The 20,410-nt window shown below is 49.0% G+C and overlaps 1 protein-coding gene across 1 annotated transcript in view; it reads right to left on the reverse strand.

Moving 5' to 3' along the window:
* TEX2 (testis expressed 2) overlaps positions 1 to 20,410 on the reverse strand; it is a 138,927-nt gene that overhangs the window by 10,925 nt on the left and 107,592 nt on the right. Inside the window, 3 exon segments of the mRNA XM_049781646.1 lie at positions 2,777 to 2,909; positions 12,063 to 12,162; positions 17,691 to 17,837. Coding sequence (XP_049637603.1) covers positions 2,777 to 2,909; positions 12,063 to 12,162; positions 17,691 to 17,837 — 380 coding nt within the window.

A 20,410-nucleotide genomic window follows, 5' to 3' on the forward strand; every position in this document is an offset into this window, starting at 1 on the left:
CGTAAGAAAAAGTGACTTGGGGCCCGGAGAGACAGCACAGTGGCGTTTGCCTTGCAAGCAGCCAATCCAGAACCTAAGGTGGTTGGTTCGAATCCCGGTGTCCATATAGTCCCCCGTGCCTGCCAGGAATTATTTCTGAGCAGACAGCCAGGAGTAACCCCTGAGTACCACTGGGTGTGGCCCAAATACCAAAAAAAAAAAGAAAAGAAAAGAAAAAGTGACTTGGCCCTGGCCTCAATCTTAGACTAAACATTTTATTTCTTGGTTTCGTAATGATCATCGCCTCTGAATGATGTCTAGTGACTTCTCAAAGATCCAATTCATCTGCAGAGCAGGATGGTCTTCTGCCATGCAGGAGAGATAAAAGAAAGCCCCAGATGCTGGAGGAATTTTTTTTTTTAAATGGGGGGCTCCAAAAGATGCTCTCAGCCAAGAAGATACAGTCATGTAAAGTAACCCATTGAGGTGGCTGCTCTGAGGGGCTGATGCTCAGAACATCTGAAGAAGCGGCTCCACACGTTTGCCAGACACGCAGAGCTGGTGTGTTCCAGAACGGTGCAGCCTGAACTCGGTGAGCAAACACCTCAGTGTCGGGAACTGACAGTCCTTAGGTGCAGTCATTGTCCTTTTGAAGGGAGACTGAGAAGCAAGCAACAGGGCTTCACAGCAGTGTGTGAAAAGGAGCCCCAGGGAGCGGGCAGGGGCAAGGCTACAGCCACTGGTTGGTCCCTCTCACTCCTCCAGGGGTTCCACAGAAATACACTCTCCTCTCGCTCACCCCTTCTCTCTCCCCCACAGTTCTTTTCCACTCAGGATGATGCCAGGTAGCTTCCAAGGGCATTTCTGGGATTGGGAGAGGGACAAAGGGGCTTAGAGGCTCTGGATGCTTCCAGAAACTTGAAGCCCAATGGTACCGGGGAGACTTTTTCTGGGAGAAAGATTTGGAGCTTGCCAATTCCCAAAGGGATCTTTTATGCAAAAAAGATCCATTTTTTACCTAGGCCTTTCCTCCCACATGAAGTGCTTTGCGGCTGTATTTTTCCTTGCTTTTAAAATTAAAGTTCAGTCACTTCCACCATGACATCCAGTTTAACAGTCCCAAGGAAAAGGCAAAAAACACTTCATAGCGGAGCCTATAGGAGGGTAAAAATGGCTCCTGAAAGCATATTAGAAAATAAATATGATTTCCCCCTCCTGCCAAAAGAGGAATCTTCTGTCCTCCACACCGTCAGGTGAAGCCCAGCAGCTTCCCTCCCACCTCTGCTCATTGAGAACTGACCAAGCATCCAGAGTCCAACAGCAGCTGCCTCTAGACAGGGGATGCAGGGATGGGGGGGGCCGAAGCCCTAATCGCTACCAAGCTCCCTCCTTCCAAAGGTCTCTGAAATTTTGACCAGCACAGGGTTGATCCTACAATCAAGCTCCTGGTTTGCTTCCCTTTAGAGGAGCTGGTCCATGCTTGGTGATCAGGAGCCTGGCTGTGTGTGGCTGTGTGCAGGGACAGAAGGGCCTGACTCCCTCAAGAACTTATCAGGGCCCCCTGACAGTACCAGTTGGGAAACTGTTAAGACCTTAGCTGCCAGGAGAGCCTCTTAAATGTCCTGATCTCAAGCCTCTCTGGTCTACACACTGTGCCTTTGTGACCGGGAACAACATGGAAGGACAAAGCGTTTCAGTGGTGGCAACGGGCCCGACAAGACTCAGCACTCACAGGGTATGGAATATGCCACAAGGAGAGTTGAGGAACACCACTCACCAGCAAGTGGAATCCACACAGGCCCGAGTCCAAACACATTTTAACAAAGGGCAGAAAAACGGAAGGAAAACAGCACAGAGAAAGGTTAGATTGCATATAGGCGGTGAAAGTCTCCAATAATGAAAAGAGGGTCGCTTCATTGGTACAACTAATCGAGGTAGCGGCAGTCTCGAGAGTGACCCGGCTGCCCCACCTGCGTCTGCCACAAGTGATGGGAAGCATCATCGGCTCAGTTTCACAGCAAAGCCAAACATCTCATGCCTCTATTTAGTCTGTGAAGGTGGGTCCTGGGGCCTCTGGCACTGGCCTGTAAGTTCCCGCTGAGGGGCTACAGATGTGAGCAGCATAGCCCAACCATCCAAACAGCATCTGGAGCTTGTATAAATAGAATTTTAATGGCCCCATCAGGAGTGGCTAATGACCAGCTTACCCATTCTAGGCATTTAAGGTCAAAAAAGCAAGTGTCATCAACTAGCTTGCAAGCCTGGAATATTTACCAAACCAGACAAACTCTGGGCAGCAGATGCAAGCTTGTCTACAAAGAGAGGCGTTTACAAAGCAAATCAATACGACGACATTTGGGGAGAAGCAAATGCTTCAGGAAGCAAAAGAAGCTTCAGGAGCACCCTCGCGTGCCCCCACCCCCAAATCAATGGGCTAATTATAAAGGATTCTGACTCTCAGATGAGAGCAGACTGTCCCCCTAGGGGCCTTAGCCTGGCCGGCCCACACAATTGCTGTTTGTGGCTGCAAAGAGGAGGAGCTTATCTAGAGCTGTTCACTGAGCTTCGAGCCTGCCCCGCTGGTTGGAGCCTGCAAGGCAGAATCAAAACTGTGTGCTCAGAGGCACTGAGAGGTGAAACCTGGGTTCCATTGCCTGTGGTAGGGAAGCATGTTACATGCATGCCTGTGCACACCCAAGGCCATGACACACCAAACCTGCTTCCCAAAGGTGAAGGAGGGTGGGACACAGGTCAATTCCCCAGGGTAGGATGAATAAATTCATATATAGCCCCTTACCCTTCTTTGCCAATTTCTCCAACCTTCAGGACTTCAACAAGAGGCTCTTTACCTAATTTGGTCAAATTCATTTTGGTCTCGAGAGTCATCAGAAAGGACCCATTGTAGGACATTTCCAAATCGATCCAGAGTCCTGGAGAAATGGTGAAAAACAAAAAACACAGAAGTTTGTTTTCCTTCAGAAAAAAAAGCTATATAACAGCATGAAAACTCACATTTTTAAGTACCTAAGTAGGTACTGCGCAACAGAAATAACACACACAAATAAAGAAAAAAAAAAAAAGAAAAGAAAATATACACATATATGCCTCTATGTATCAATACCTACGAGAGACAGAAACTTCTAGGCATCGAATTCAAGCATTTGGGAAATCGTTATCATTTCGAAATGCACTAAACCAGTGGCAGGATTTGGTGCTGAGTTCGCACCTTTGTGAGGAAGAAAACCCTCAGAGCAGCAGGAAATGGAGTGGCCTAGTACAACCAGGATGAGTGGGTGCTGACTCCCCAGCAGGCTGGGAGGCCAATCTGGGGACTAGAGGTGGCCCTACAAGCCAGGCTGTTCTTTAAAGACCCTTTGTATAGCTTCCCAGTGGAATTGGGGGGAAGTGGGGGAGAGAACAGACCAAGGGCCCGGAGAGATAGCACATCGGCTCTTGCCTTGCAAGCAGCTGATCCAGGACCAAAGGTGGTTGGTTCGAATCCTGGTGCCCCATAGGGTCCCCCGTGCCTGCCAGGAGCTATTTCTGAGCAGACAGCCAGGAGTAACCCCTGAGCACCGCCGGGTGTGGCCCAAAAACCAAAAAAAAAAAAAAGAGAGAGAGAGAGAGAACAGACCAAAAGTGACTCCGCACCAACAAGTGGCTTGGTTTTAGTTTTGTACAATGAGGACAGTGACACAATCTTCTCTCTGTAAACTGTCCAGTGAGAGAGATGAATGAATGAACACCTGGTCCCAAATAAAACCAGGAAGCCTTAGTTACATCAGTTGAGAAACATGAATTCCTTAGGAAAATACTGAATGAGTCATCAGGATCTCACTGAAGAGGCTTTTAGCTTCACGGAGTTTTATGGGGAAGGGCCCAGAACAGAAGAGTTGAGGAGGTGTTTGGAAATTCAGGGTTTGATCCTTTTGGGCCTTTCCTGCTAGTCTTCAAGGCTTTGCAGGGCGGGCAGCTTCCGTGCTGCTGGTTGTGACTTGGACAGACTTTCAAGCAAAATGAGATCCTTCGAGGGGGTGTTTAAATGTGAATAAACTTGTACAGATCCTCCTAAGATAGATGACAACATCTAAAAGGGAGCAGGAAATTAATCTAAACCACCCTTCCCACACGGCTGCATTTGCAAGCAATTACAGTAAATAACCCAGCCCCCATCTGGCTGATGCCAGATAAAAGCTTGCTTAATCTCTATATTCCTCAGTCAAGGCAGAACACTTCCCATTTTGCTTTCGACACATTTCTTCATCATAAAACAGTGATTCTTTTCTATGAATGACCCCCTTACTTGTGTGTGTGTGTGGAAACACCACACCCTGTGATGCTCAGGGATTACTTCTGGCTCTGCACTCAGGAATCACTCCTGGAGGTGTTTGGGGGACCATGTGGAGTTACTGGGGATCAAACCTGGGTCTGCTGTGTGTGAGGCAAGTGACCTATCCGTTGTACTAGAAAAGGCCCTCTTTAAAAAAGCGACACCTGGGCCTGGAGAGATAGCAGAATGGCGTTTGCCTTGCAAGCAGCCAATCCAGGACCAAAGGTGGTTGGTTCGAATCCCGGTGTCCCATATGGTCCCCCGTGCCTGCCAGGAGCTATTTCTGAGCAGACAGCCAGGAGTAACCCCTGAGCACCGCCGGGTGTGGCCCAAAAACAAAACAAAACAAAAAAAAAGCGACACCCGGCTTGTGTGTGTCATCTTGGTAGCCACTCACAAAATGGCTTCATTTCTGGCTTAGAGCGAGCAGTTGAGGATCATGACAGAGCCTGTTCTTCAGCGGCACACTGACTGGAAATGAAGGGCATACCTGCCTTAGTAAAGACATTTAGTCATTAATCACTTCTGGTGGAAAGGAGATTAGGTCAAGAGGCTAGGTATTAATAGAATTGAAACCTCATACAAATAGAACACCATTAATAGTGATTTGTTGCTGTCTATCTCCAGTTTGGAGAATCAACAGACTCGGCTAGGTTGATACAGTTTCAGACATAATAATTTTTCTCAACAATCACAGTCAGGGTCCAAGAAATGCTAATACTACATAGTGCCTTTGGAAGCACCAGAATTGCACTCCATCTAGTGGAACCTCTTTCTATCTTGGGCTTTCATTCATTTATTAATTTTGGTTTTAGGGACCTAGACATCCTGCATTGTCCAGGTCTTGCTCCTGGCTTGACATTCAGGGATCACTCTTGGCATGGCTTAGGGGACCGTATTAGTGCCAGGATTCACAACTGACCAATGCAAGGCAAATGACTTCCCACTGTCCTCTGCCTCCAGCCTGTCTTGAAATTTTCATGCCAGGGTCTGACTAGCCCACAATCCCATCAGGCTTAATCTTGTGGGGTCCTGTGCCCTCACCAAGTAAGGGTAGGCTGATAGCCCAGTTCTGTGGATGGAGGCTTCCACTGCTGTTTGTCTACTTCCACGTACTGTCTACCTCCTAGGACAAGGGCGACCACAATGCATTCTTGGGGAGGCTTTGGAGGGCTGGTGCCAATGCACCCAGCCAGCTCACTTGCTGATTTCCATTACCCTCTCTCTCTCCTTGCTCCTGCCATGATGGATGAGGCTGAGAGAAGTAGACAGAGGACAAGTCACCACTTAGGGACTGGATCTAGTTTTTGTACATTGCTCAACCCTGGTTCTTGGTGGAAATAGGAATGAATAAAAAAATGGCTTGAGGGGCCTGGAGAGATAGCACAGTGGCGTTTGCCTTGCAAGCAGCCGATCCAGGACCAAAGGTGGTTGGTTCGAATCCCGGTGTCCCATATGGTCCCCCGTGTCTGCCAGGAGCTATTTCTGAGCAGACAGCCAGGAGTAACCCCTGAGCACTGCCGGGTGTGGCCCAAAAACCCCCCAAAAAAAAATGGCTTGAGAACTTAAAAACAAAACAAAACAAACCACCCTTTTCCTCCATCTTGAAGCTACTGTTGTTGTAGGGTTGATAGGGATAGCACAAGTACTTAACTGGGTGTTGCTCTAACCCAGCCATCTTTTACCACAAACCATGCACCTTGCTGAAGTGCTCGGGGGCTGCACTGGGCTGTGAGGTCAGCCCAGAAATCACACTTGAGGCATTTGTGCCATGGAGCCAATCTCGGATCCCTTGGTTTAAATTTTTTTATAAAACAGACATATGCTGCAAATATGTCAACAAATGATGTGATTGCACTCAGATGAGAGAGAGAGAGACAGAGAGAGAGAGAGAGAGAAAGAGAGAGAGAACGGAGAGTATTTCAGAACAAGGTGTAGAGAGAAACCTGCTTTCCTGATGATGAATCAGCAAGCGAGTCCCGGAGGCTTTGGAGCTGGATGGCTTATGTAAGGAGTGTCAGGAGTGTCCAATGGGGGAAAGAAGGAGTTAATAACCACTAGAAAGGTGTTCGACCCTGGGAAGCACATGAGCAACAGTGTGAAGGGGGAGTGGAGTTGGTCCATGAGGGACTTCTCACCTCTACCAGGCTGGATACTCCTTATCTAGATTTGAGGTGAAGAGCCATTTTTCTCTTGTGCTCTTGACACATGTGAAGACCTCACTTAGTGAGGTGTTTCAGTGAGGTGTTTCATTAAAAATATTGCTTTTGGGCTGAAGAATGTGATCATTGGCAGATTGCCTGTCTTTGTAGGTGTGATGCCCCGAGTTCAATCCCTGGCATCACATACCCAAAATATTAAAAATAAAACAGAAGGCCGCTTTAGCCACCTGATCTTGTAGTGCTCAGATAAACACTCAGATCTCCGGGGAGCAGGAGTGAGGCAGGTGGGTTATCCTGAGAGATTCTCCATGACAGACATACACACCATAGAACTCTCCCTTCACTCCTTCAAGAGTCACTGGAACAAATGCTGTGTTCCAAGGTACTAGCTCCACATCTAACTCCCGATGATTTAGAAACTGGGGCATCCTGGAGGAGGGAGCAGAAGAGCCACTTGTGGGCCCGGAGAGATAGCACAGCGGCGTTTGCCTTGCAAGCAGCTGATCCAGGACCTAAGGTGGTTGGTTCGAATCCCGGTGTCCCATAGGGTCCCCCGTGCCTGCCAGGAGCTATTTCTGAGCAGACAGCCAGGAGTAACCCCTGAGCACCGCCGCGTGTGGCCCAAAAATGAAAAAAAAAAAAAAGAAGAGCCACTTGTCCCTGAATCCTCACAGGTAGAGCCAAAGGCAGAGAGTGCTCAGCTGATAAACCCATTATGAAGACTGCCCACTGTCACCTCACCAGAACCTAGTGGTCTCCAAAGGCCCGGCCTCCCAATACCATCCATGGCAGGTCAGGGCTTCCATTCACAGTTTGGGGTGGGGAGGACCGTCATCCCTAACAAGGTTTTCACTTGGGGTGGGACTGAGTCCCCATTTTGAGAGAGATATGTGTGGAGGGACAGTGCACTGAATTTCCCAACATCCCGGGAAAACTGGCCCTTCTTTCTGCAAAACTGCAAACAGCACAGCAGATGCTGAGGCTGGCTGGCGAGTTCTGGGCTGTGTCCATCAGGACATGCGAGATGCCCAATTGTTCATGGTGTGCTTTGTAGTTGCCTGGGTGCAGGGGTGGCCCTTGGAGCTAAGGGGGAGCCTTGTCTCCCAAGACACCGATGCATCAGGAAGAGCAAAGGTGGCCTGAGCCTCTGGTACTGCTGAGACCTGACCTGGGAGTGCAGGCAGAGACTCACAGAAATGGCTGGGCTGCTTCCATCTCCCTTGATTCTCCTGAGTAGGCCCTACAGTCTGAGCTGTGTGTGTGTGTGTGTGTGTGTGTGTGTGTGTGTGTATGTGTACGTGTGTGTTTGTGTGTCCACCCCCTAAAGGGGATGGGAAAATCTTTAGGAAGGTCCCTTTTCTTAGGGTGTGTGTGTGTGTGTCCATCCGTCCGTCTGTCCGTCTGTCCCCTAAAGGGGATGAAAGAGTCTTTAGGGAGGTCCCTTTTTTCAGGACCCTCACAGACCCATCCTGCTTTGCTCTGCACAACCCCCCACAGGGAAAGTTCTCCTTAAAGCAGTAGAACCCGAAGTGCCCATCTCCCCATCTCCTTTATCTTCCATCACGTGCACCTCACGCAGACTTGGATGACTGACTTAATCAGATGTTTAAAACCCACAGACTTTTGTCTTTATTCTCCCTTCCTTTCTTTTGTGCCATTTTCTCCCTTGTTGCATAAGCAAGGAGGAGAGCTTCATAAGGAGCTCTGAAAGGAGTTAAAGAAGCCTCCATTGAATTAACAATGGCCAGAGCTTTGTTCTGTAAAGTGAAATGTCTCGCTGTGGCTGCCTCAGAGAATAGGAAAGAGACTCAAGTCTTGACCAAAGCAGCCAGGGAGGCTGCGGGGTTTTAAAGCTGCAGGGACCCTTCTGAGAGGCAGCAGAGGCCTGCTGTGGGCCTACCCCCCCCCCCCATTACTGCAGATTCTACTGATTCCACAGAGGGCTGTGTGAGATAAGAGACTGAGGAGGCATCAGGAAACCCCTGCAGGCATCTGTGTCATTTACTTCCCTACAGCCCTGTGCTCAGGTTTGCTTTAGTTGACCAGACACCAGCTGCTTACAAGTCAGTTCCTGAAGAGGCAAAGAACAAAGAGCAAACTAGAGCCTGTTGGGCCAGGGGGAGAATCGGGGGGTGGGGTGGGGGGGGGACGACACATGGGACGGGACATGCATAAGATATGCTCTTAAAATATAGATAACTTATCTTTAAAGATGTCACATGGGTACCTATCATGGTGAGTGAAATAAGTCAGCGATACTGGATGATCTCCCTCGTCTGGAATATAGAGACAAAACAAGGGACTACCAGGGGTCTCAAACATGCGGGCCACAAACGGCCCTCCGTACAACATTTTGTGGCCCTACCCTAGAGGAATCTTTTTTTGTTTTGTTTTGTTTTAGTTGTTTGGGTCACACCCCCCAATGTTCAAGGCTTACTACTGACTTTGCACTCAAGGATCACCCCGACTTTGCCTCCTGCGGCAAATTGAGTAAATTGAGTTTGAGACCCCTGTGACTAGACAATATTGAAAATGATAAATGTTGGCCTCCACTGACAAAATTGATTAGCAAAAGGTGGGGAAAGTTGGGGTGAGGGCGTGAAGATCAAACTAGAGGTGATAGAATGATCATTGGAGGGGGAGAAGGCTAGTAAAGTGGGGAGGGTGCTTGCCTTACATGCAATCAACCTGGATTCCATCCCCAGCATCATCCTCAGGAGTGATCCCTGAGCACAGAGCCAGGAGTAACCAAGAACACTAATAGGTGAGGATCAAGAACAAAACAAAACCAAAACCAAAAAGGACATATGGTCCCTGGAGCACCAGCAGGAATGACCCAAGCGCAGAGCTAGGAGAAACATCCTGAGCGCCACAGAGTATAGCCCAAAAACAAATAAACAAACAAAGACATTTTGGGGGTGATGGGATGGGGGGGGATGAAGAAACTTTGTACATAAATACTGTAAACTTTAACACAACTGTAACCATATCCCTAAACCATGATTAAAAAAAAACTTAGGAGGCCAGAGAGACGGCACAAGCAGTATGACATTTGCTTTGCATGAGCGAACCTGCGATTCAATCCCCCGGTGTCCCATATAGTCCCCAAGCCAGGAACCATTTCTGAGCATATAGCCAGGAGTAACCCTTGAGCATCACTGGGTGTGGCCCAAAAACCAAAAACAAACAAAAAACAAACTTAAAAAGGATTTTTTGGCTCTAGCCCCATACAATAAAAAATATTTTTTAAATAAAACTTTCATATCTGTAGGGCTCAGAGAGATAGCACAGCGGTGTTTGCCTTGCAAGCAGCCGATCCAGGACCTAAGGTGGTTGGTTCAAATCCTGGCGTCCCATACGGTCCCCCGTGCCTGCCAGGAGCTATTTCAGACAGCCAGGAGTAATCCCTGAACGCCACCGGCTATGGCCCAAAACCAATAGAAAAACTTTCCTATCCCGTTAAAATACTCTGGTTTTGTAAAAAAAAAAATATATATTTTTTAGTTTTGCTCAGCAAACCCAGATACTTTGAAGATAATTAATGGCCATGCATTTTCACTTCTGGGTTTGCAAATAATACTCTGGCCTTTCTCTAAAATCAACATGTTGCTACAAACACGGAGCAAAGGGCTCTGTCAGCTGAACTCCTGTTGAGATTTTTACAGTGTTAATTGTACTGAGAGAAAAAAAAACTGTATTTATATCAAATGGCAACAGCACAAACTGATTTCAGTAAATATGATTCAAGGGCCACCTGATACAGCCACACTGAGACTAAAGTAGATGTTCTAGTCTCCAGATTTTATAAAACACTGACTCAAAATAAAACTCGGTCTCCTGAAGGGTTGTGATTAGTTCCTCGGCTCCTGTTCCCTGAGCTGAATTCTGCAGGGTGGGGGCTGGGGAGTGCCTGACTAAATGGAAAGAGGCTTATCTGCAAAGCAACAGCCAAGCTCTCCCACACCAGGCCTGGTGAGCTCCACACTCCTTTCTTCCCTTCCTCCTCCTCCTCTCTTTCCTTCCTTCTCTTCTTCTCCCTCATTCTCTTTCCTCTCTCCCTCCCTCCCTCTCTTCCTCCCTCTTTCCAACTTTATTTGGGGGACCCACACCTAGTGGTGCTCAGGGGACTACACCTGGCTCTGTGCTCAGATTTCACTCTTGGGGTTCAAGGGAACCATGGGATGCTGAGGATTGAAGCCAGGACAGCCACAGTGCTGAGAAAATGCCCTATCCACTGTGCTATTGCTCCAGCCCCCTTCTCTCTCTCCTTCCTTTTTCCTTTCCTCCCTCCCTCCTTCCTTTCTTGTACTATCGCTCTGCTCCCCTTCATTCCCTCCCTCCCTTCCTCCATCCTCCTTTCCTTCCTCTCCCACGCTTTCTGATTTTGCCCCACACCAGGAGGTGTTCAGATCACCTCCTGGCTCTGTACCCAGGACTCGTTCCTGGTAGGACTTGGGACCATATATGGTCCCAATCTAAGCTGGGTTGGCCACATGCAAGGTGAACACCCTACCCACTATACTATCTCTGTGGCCCCCTCACTCTTCCCCTCCTTCCTTTAAACTTTCCACATCCTAAAATTCTCTATCAAAGTTCTTTTAAGACCACATACCACAAAACAACACAGAAATCTATTCCATGATAATTGTGTTGAAGCTCTCCATACAGTCTAATCAGCTTTCTCCCTCTCCTACAAGAGTAGGTATAAATGCCAGGCCAAAATCAAGTCTTAAAAAGAAAATCAAATTTGGGAATTTTCCTTTGGTGGCTATTTCTCAACCAGGGCCCTGATACTGTATGTCATGTTTCACTTACTCAGCGGCTCCTAGGGAGTGGCGAGGAACATAAAGATGCCAAGTACAAAGGGCGGTAGCAAGTTGGGGGAACCAGGAAGGAGAGGCAGGGAGGGTACAGACACTCTTGACATCCCTTGAGGCTGAAAAGAAGGTGCGAAGAGTGTGGGAGCAGAGTCACCCCAGAAAGGATAGGGGCAGGGCCAGCACCCAAACCAAGGCCCCACCAATGGGCAGGAGGTAGGCACTGAGGTGCAGAGAAAGCAAGAGGAAAGGAGGGCAAGGCCAGATGCAATTCCATGAGCTTAAGAACGTGACTATTAAGGACAAGGCACTTAACCTGACCCACCTTCTTCCCGAAAGCCAGGGTGCCCAGCCTGCAGGGAGGAGCTTTCTTGGGGGGGGGTGTGTGTGTGTGTGCTCTTTGTGTAGCCAGATCTTCCCTAGTCAGTTAAGAATTACCTCAGTGGCTGGGTCATAGCGATAGCACAGCGGTAGGGCATTTGCCTTGCAAGCTGCAGATCCGGGACAGATCCGGGTTCAATTCCTGGCATCCCATACGGTCCTCTGAGCCTGCCAGAAGTAACCCGAGCACCACCGGATATGGCCCAAATACAAAAAAAAATTACCTTGGTGGGGCAGGAGTGGTGGGGCACAGCGGTAGGGCATTTGCCTTGCACATAGCTGACACGTGTTTGACCCTGGGACTCTCATATGGTCCTCTGAGCCTGCCAGGAGCGATTTCTGAACATATAACTAGGAGTAACTCCAAAACCCAAAGAGAAACAAAAGAATTACCTTGGTAATCAACATAAGGCTGGAAGGCCTGCAGGATCTGTGGCACAGCTACCCCCATGTCAAGTTCTGTCAGTGTCAGCTCGTTCATAAAATAGGGAAGCTAGAGAAGAGAACAAAGGAGAATTAGTACCTGGCAGTCCTTACTCTGCAGACTCTCTGGGAACAGTGCTCATAGGGTAGGGACAAAACCAAGATTTCTTAAGCATATGCCATAGAGCACAGACTACCGGCAGCCTCAGAGGTGCAGGCAAGGGCCTTGGGTTTGAAAGGTAGAAACACAGACAAGCAGATCAATCAATAAACAACTGCAGAGTAGGCCATGTTAGAGAATATGAGGTGGGAGATGGAACAATGGAAGGACAGAATTTTTCACACCTGCTCTCAGGGATGGTGTTAGGCCTTAGATTTGACCGCTGAGCCCCACATTGGAAGCACAACATCTCCTGGCTAAGTGTGGAAAATGGCTTTTGTCTGTGGGAGTTAAGGCACCACTATATTTCTGATCGGTTTTGTTGTGTTTGTTTTATCAACACACTTGGTGATGCTCGGGGGTTCCTCCTGACCCTGCACTTAGGGACTACTCCTGGGACAATATGGGATATCAGGGATTGAACCCAGTTGGCTGTGCCTAAGGCAAGCATCTTACCTGATATGCTACTGCTCCAGCCCCAACAGGCTATATTTCTCATAAGCAAACTCACATGTACCCTTACTGATGAAGCAATATGGGGCTGGAGTGAGCACAGCAAGTAGGGAGTTTGCCTTGCACATGGCAGACACAGGATTGATCCCCAGCATCCCAAATGGTCTCCCAAGTCTGCCAAGAGTGATTTCTGAGTGCAGAGTCAGGAGTAACTCCTGAGCATTACTGGGTGTGGCCCCCAAAATGATCATATCCTTTGGATCCTCCCACTGTGGAGCTCTCTGCTCTCCCCTACTACCATGTTCTCCCCATCCCCAGAAGCTAGGCTGTGTAACCCACATCTGGGCTGTTTCGCCTGCCTAGGAAGAAGGGGAGGTAGGATGAAGAGAATTATGGGGCGCGTTCCTTCCCTGCAAAGGGTTGCAGCTTCAGTAACTGTCCCTGCTTCTTTCTCCTTGGAGAACAAAAGTCTGACCCACTGTCTACATCTGCCCAACCTGCCCTTTGTTAATCTCTCCTGGCACTCTAATCGAAGGTCAACTGCCTCCTGTTAGAACCCTAAATGTAGGGGCTGGAGTGATAGCACAGTGGTAGGGCGCTTGCCTTGCAAGCAGACGATCTAGGATGAACGGTGGTTCGAATCCCAGCATCCCATATGGTCCCCCGAGCCTGCCAGGAGCGGAGTGCAGAGCCAGGAGTAGCCCCTGAGGGTCGCCAGGTGTGACCCAAAAACAAAACAACAAAAACAAAAACAAAACCCTAAAAGTACAGCTGTAAGAATTCTTTTCTTTTGAAATATTTGGGTTGGGGGCCACACCCAGCATTACTCAGAGAACTGTGTAGTGCTGAGGACCGAACTGGAGGTCTCTATGCTCCAGTGCTAGTCCTCTCCCTAGCCCTGTAAGGCTTTACTCTTCCAGAAACATCATAAAAGTACTTGTATCATGCTCTGAAATTCCTGTTTCACCTGGGAAATAGATGAGAATGATCCCATCCATGGACCCTAGTCCCAGCTTACTGAGGTGATGAGTGTTTCTGCAACATGGGTGGAGGTCATCCAGGCCACACCCGTGATGCTGAGGGAATCCTGTCATGCCAGGGATGCCCTGCACATGGTCTACCTCTTCACCATCTCTGGCTGCTTAAATAGGTCTTTATTTTTATTATTTATTTTTTGTTTTGGGGGCACACCTGGCAGTGCTCGGGGCTTACTCCTGGCTCTGTCCACAGGGATCACTGTGGACCGTAGGGGACGCTGGAGATTGAGCCTGGGTCAACTGCATGCAAGGCCAGTCCCCCAACTACTCTATTATCTCTCCAGTTCCCCAAATAAGTCTTATGTTTTAAAAAAAAAAAAAGGAGCAAAACCTTTTTGATATTTGGTTTTGTTGGCGGCCAATGATCAGACCACGTGGTGCAACTGGGGGTCCAGCATGCACAGCTGGAAAACCTGCCCTCTGAACTGTAGCTAAGAATAGCTACCACATTCTTTCACAGGCCCTGGCCAGCACATACCACCTAGGACTCACACTTGAATGTGGTTTAGTGAACACAAATTGAAGCACCAATATCAATATGTTAATTCAAAAAAAAATTTTGCCATAATATAAATCTGGCAAGTTTCTCTCTCCACACTCTTCCCCCAGAATTTTCTTCTTCTCATGAATCTTTTTCCAGTTGAATATAAAATTTTGTTAGATTTAGCTCAGCGTTTTTACTAGTGTGAGGCGCCATGCAGCCAGGCCTGGGTTTGGTGCCCGCTCGCCTTAGCTCTCTGCACTTGCTTTAGGGTTCTCATCAGACACCTTCAGCCCTGACTTCCATTCATTTTTGGGGTGGTGCTGAAGGGCCCATGTGGGACTGGGGGGGGGATCTAATCTGGGGTTCCCACATGTCAGGCATGAACTGTAGCCCTTTGAACTCTCACTCCAGCCCCATGACCTTGGACATTTCTTGTGGCAGTGGAGGCACTGAGAAAGGACCTATAAGGTGGTGAGGGGATCCATAAGCAGAGACACCCTTGGCTGAATCTGGGTACTGGTGACTGTCCTATCGGGGTGCCTCTTCCAAAGCTCTGTGATCCTCTCAGCCTACCCTGTGGTTAAGAACGTCGCCAGACCTTGTACCTTTGTCAAGGCCTTTCTATCACTGTTGCTCCAAGGACCAGTGTTTTCAGAGCAGGTGGTTTCTATGGGAACAGTGAGAGCCAGAGCTGGAGAGTGAGGCAATAGGAACATCCGGTCTCACCCCCCCCCCCATTCTGTGTCTGCACAGCCCCTGCAAGACAGAGAAAGCACCTGCAGGAGGGGGTGGAGTTGAGACAGGTGCTGGACGGTCAGTGAGCAGATGGAAACAAGGGCCTGTCCACCTGACAACTCTGATTCTAGCTCAATGCCAAGCATATTGTGTCACCCCGCCCCAAATATTCCCCCTCATCCTGCCCTCACCTGTTCAGCTTTCCAGTCTGAGTCCAAGCCCTCGGGCCCTTCTGGAGCAGCCCTCTCCTCAGCCCAAATAGCAGGGCCAGGATTCCTGGGTCTCACTATCTGGTGCTCTGCCCCCACCAGGAAGCCCACAGGTGCATTCTTAGGCTGACCAGTGCTGCTGACTCACAAGCTAAAAGAATCACAGCAGATTTTTGTGGCCCCAAGGCTGCGCTAGACAAGGCAAGGAGAGGACATTCAGCTGGTCTTACCCTCCGATGGACCCCAGACACATGCCCATGCCTGAGAGATGTCTGAGCACTGTGGAGCCTGACTGACTGGTTAGTAACCCATGAAGAAACCTGGCGATTTGGGCATAAATAGTATGCATTCTTTCTTTCTGGGCTGGGGCAATAGTACAGTAGGAAGAAATTTTGCTTTGCACGCAGCTGACCTGGGTTTGACCCCCACCATCTTAGGTCCACTGAGCCCTCCAGGAGTGATCACTGAGAGCAGAGCCCAGAGTAAGCCCTGAGCATCGCTGGGTGTTCCCCCACTACCACCACAAAAATAATACAATAAAGAGCATTCTTTCTGAGGGTGTTAGCAGTCTCAAAATTTGGGGAGAACCTGTTGCCTTGAGGCAGCCCCTCCCACTGGTCTGCTGGCATTGGGTCCCCACCCTCCACCTCCATCTAATCCTCTGCTCTGGAGAACTTTGATTTTATGAACAATGAAGGCAGACAGGTGAGCTAAGGAAGATGAGAAGACTTTTCATTGACTTCTTTCCCATCTCCATCAAAAAGTCAGAGATGTGAGAGCTACTGCCCTTGCCTGCCTACTCTAGAACTGAGTGACAAGAGGGTCCCCTGGAGTCTTCACCATCCTGCTTCTGGTGGTTGCTGCCAGGAGCCATGGATGCCCTGTTCAGGAGAGGATCCTCTCCTCCATGTCTCTGGGAAGACAAGGGTCCACCTGGAACATCCCCCACCATTTCTCAAAGAAGGGGACGAAGCTGAGTGAGCTCTGGGTTGACTGCTGGTTTCTCCTTTCCAAACCTAGGGGGTCGGGAGAGGGACCTGACATCCCCTGTAATGCCTGTCCCTGGGCCTGCTCAACAGTACAGGTTCAGTCTCAGACCAGCTGATGAACACAAAAAGCCTGACATGGTACCAAGTTCTCTCAGCACTCTGCCCCAACCACCCCCTCAGCTTTGCGCCTCTCCTGCGTCAAGGAATAGCAAAGTGATAGCACCAGCTAAAGGAGCTTGACGGTGTCCAAAGGTATCAGAAAAGTCTCCTTTTCTCAGTTCTTTATAAAATGGAAGGATAGAAACCTAGTAGAGCCTCCTCCACATCTATGTTCCTCGAAGAGTAAAACTTCCCTTTGCTCCCTGTTTCCTAGCCCGGAGCCCTTAACTTCTCTCTGATGTCACAGGCAAAATTCTGTGCTAGCATGGTCTACCTAGAAGGATCGATCCACGGTTCTGTTTCCCAGAGGTCCCACTGGTGGAAAGGGTGATCCCGGAAGACGTGGGACCAGCGCCTTTTCCCACCCAGGCCCAGTGTGTGGACTGCAACTCTCAGAGCCCCTTGGGAGGCCTCAGGTTGGCAAAGGTGGTTCCTAGCTGCACAGAGGCATCTGTACTGTCTCTATTCTTTCCTGATTGGGCCTCCGGGGCACCAGCAGGGTTTCTGTGGCAAAGGGGAGCCTAATATAAATACCAGCCAGTTGGAAGGGATGGTCAGATGCAGACACAGCTGTAGTGTGTGTGGTGGGGATATGCCTCAGCAGTCCTGATTGGGGGGGGGGGGGAGTGTCACAGAGCAGAAAAGTGCCCACCAAGCCCCACATACTGTGTTACAGGACCAACATCTTCCCTACAAATGCTGTTGGATGGGAACCACTACTCTCATGGTCAAGTTTAATCTCACCCCCACCTTGGGTCACTGTAATGATGGGGTGGGGGAGGGCAGAGTGGCAGTACCACTGGGTGTAAGAGGGGAAGGGCTGCACTTTGCTGCTGCTTTTTTGTTTTGTTTTGTTTTGTTTTGTTTTTGGGTCACACCGGGCAGTGCTCAGGGGTTACTCCTGGCTCTATGCCCAGAAATCGCTCCTGGCAGGCTTGGTGGACCATATGGGATACCGGGATTCGAACCACTGTCCTTCTGCATATAAGGCAAACGGCTTACCTCCATGCTATCTCTCCGGCCCTCACTTCGCTTTCAATGAAAAAAAGATTTCCAGGTGGAAGCAGAGTCATACATTTGGCAACCTCTGCTTTTAACTATTTTTTGTTTCTTTTTTGCCTTTTTATGCCACACCAGGCACAACAATCAGGTTTTACTCCTCTCTGGCTCTGCACTTGGGTCGCTCCCTGCATTCAAGACCACACATTGTGGTCTCTGGGTTAGGTTTTTGCAAGGCAGGTGCATTATCTGCTGTACTGTCTCTCTAGACCAAAACTATTCATATTTTGGCCTTACGATACAAAATGATACCAAACACCCCCAAAACACAGATGTGTGGACAAGGGGAAGCCTCCTGCGTGGAATACAATACCTTAATTTTGCTGAGTTTCATCTGGATCTTCTTAGATACTAGGTCAGACCAGTACTTCTCTCCTAAGAAGTCCCAAAACATCCTCCCGAGCAGGGCATTCACCCAGGCCTCCTGTTCTTCCTCCTCTGACGCAGAAGCCTCTGGCAACTGGAAAAGCAAAAAGGCCAAAATTAGCTGGAAAGCAACTAGAGCACACAACATGGCAGGTGCTTATTTTCTGAAAGTCACTCGAACTCCTCCTTTGAGGGGGTGACCTGTGAATCCGTTTCTTCCCTATAAATCTCGAGACCCACATGCCAGAGAGAGGGACAAGACCCATGTCACAAGGGGAGAGAGAGACTCCCTCCCCTCTGGCTGCATCTCTGGCTTTCCCACTAGACCTCCTGGGAACCAGCTACTGTTCCAAATCATTGGCTCGACCATGTAGTCCGGCCCACCCTGATCCCCAATTACTTTGGTGCCAACGTTCTGCATGCTGACTCCTCTGTTGCTCCGGTGCCCTGGCCGTGTGCTGTTCTGTTTACACTCACTAGGTCGACCTAGAGTTTCCCAGTGCCCAGGATGCTTATGTTCTGCCTGATACTAAAGGTTTTTGATTCTCTTAGGTGGGTGGCAGGAGGTGTTTAAAAGTACCGGCATGGAGGGCTGGGGACATAAACAGAGAACTTGCCCTGCATGGTCTTGAGTTTGACTCCTGGTACCATAAACCATAAATCCTGGTACCTGAGACCCTGAGGCAGTTTCAGATGCTCCCTCAGTGGTGAGGCTAAGAGCTCTAGGCCATTCCCTAAACACCTGTTCTGGCCCTTGGGTGAGATGGGAGAATCATGAGTCCAGTTGGCTTCCCTTTTCTAGTAATTACCAGGCTGAATCATGGCCCAGAGAGGACCAGGGTCAGGGTGAAGTGTAGTGACTTCCTGAGTGCATTGGTTTTTTGTTTTTTTTTGGTTTTTGGGCCACACCCGGTGACGCTCAGGGGTTACTCCTGGCTATACGCTCAGAAGTCGCTCCTGACTTGGAGGACCATATGGGATGCTGGGGGATCGAACCACGGTCCGTCCTAGGCTAGAACTGGCAAGGCAGACACCTTACCTCTAGCGCCACGCCCCGGCCCCCCTGAGTGCATTTCTGAGCACAGAGCCAGGAGTAACCCATGAGCACTGCTGGGTGTGACCCAAACCAAAAAGAAAAAAAATGCTGGGAATCGTACCCAGGTCAGCTATTTGCAAGACAAGTGCCTTCCCCACTATACTATCTTTTTAGCCCTCTACAGCTATTTGAAAACAAAGGGTAGCCATATATCAATTGATGTGATTTCTAGAACATACTTAGTATACTGAATATAGTGGGGAAAAAAGCAATGTACAAAGGAATAGCCATAGTATGCAATCCTCTGAGGAGGAGAAAAGGAGAAATACAAAATACAAAATGATAAACAAGAGATAAACACAAGTGTGGATCATGCAGGGGTGAGTGGTGAATGCACAGAGGAAAAGAGGGGTGGGGTGTGGAGATGGCACTTTTCTTTGTACCACTGTGAATCATAGTTAATGTTTCACATGTCCCCTCACACACACAGAACATGTGAGAAAAAGGTCAGCATTTGCTCAAATTACGAGATGAATCAGAAATCACCAAGAGTTCCATCTACTGCCAGATGAAGAAAGCATGAAAAGCAATGGAGGTGGGGAGTGGGGATATTCAGGAATGTGCCTTAGTTTCCTTATTTCCCCAGACAGGGTGGTACTACTTACCCCCCTTGTTCTTCCAACTGGCTGCCACTTCCTCAGCAGGCAGTGGGGCTTGGCTCTGCTCTGACACCACATGACTTAGTGATGGAACACAGGGTTTGACCTTGGGGATCTGGCTCTTCCTGCCACCTGCCCCAGAAATTCAGCTACTGAAAGAACCCAGGTCACCAGAAGAGCCAAAATGCCCTCCTTCCTCCTCACTGAACCATCCAGCGTGCAGCCAGGCATGCACACCTTGCAAGGGTGTCCTTTGTGATGCCACGGCTCACTACTGAGCATCCGTGAGTGGTGCAAGCAGTGGCTGAAAACAACCCCTTTCTGGGTCACTGGTCACACACAGAAGGCTGACTGGACACACTATCCAAGCCTCTGCCAAGACCACCTTAACCACCGGACCACTCCAGTGTGAGGACCAGGTATCCAAGCTCTAGGCAAGGCCAGGCGACCCAGGTATACAGCAAGATCAGAAACTTTCTTCAAAGGATCCCTTTTATTTTATTTTTTGGCCACACCTGGTGGCACTCAGGAATTACTCCTGGCTCTGCACTCAGAAATTGCTCCTGGCAGGCTCGTGGGACCATATGGGATGCTGGGGATTGAATCTGGGTCTGTCTAGGGTCATCTGCATGCAAGGCAAATGTCCTACCACTGTGCTATCACTCTGGCCCCTGAAGGATCTTTTTTAAAACAGTCCTCTCTTGGGTCAGAGCAATAGCACTGTGGGCAGGGCATTTGCTTTGCATGTGGCCAACCCAGGTTCGATCCCAGCACCCCATATGGTCCCCCCGAATCTGCCAGGAGTGATTTATGAGCGCAGAGCCAGGAATAACTCCAGTGCTGCCATGTGTCGCTCCCAAAACCTCTGAGCGCTGCTGCATGTGTCCCCCAAATATATATATATATGTGTGTGTGTGTATATATACATATACTAAAAATATATATATAAATAAAAATAAAACAGTTCTCTCT

This window comes from Suncus etruscus, chromosome 1 (assembly GCF_024139225.1).
Source record: "Suncus etruscus isolate mSunEtr1 chromosome 1, mSunEtr1.pri.cur, whole genome shotgun sequence".
In the NCBI taxonomy this organism is placed as follows: Eukaryota; Metazoa; Chordata; class Mammalia; order Eulipotyphla; family Soricidae; genus Suncus; species Suncus etruscus.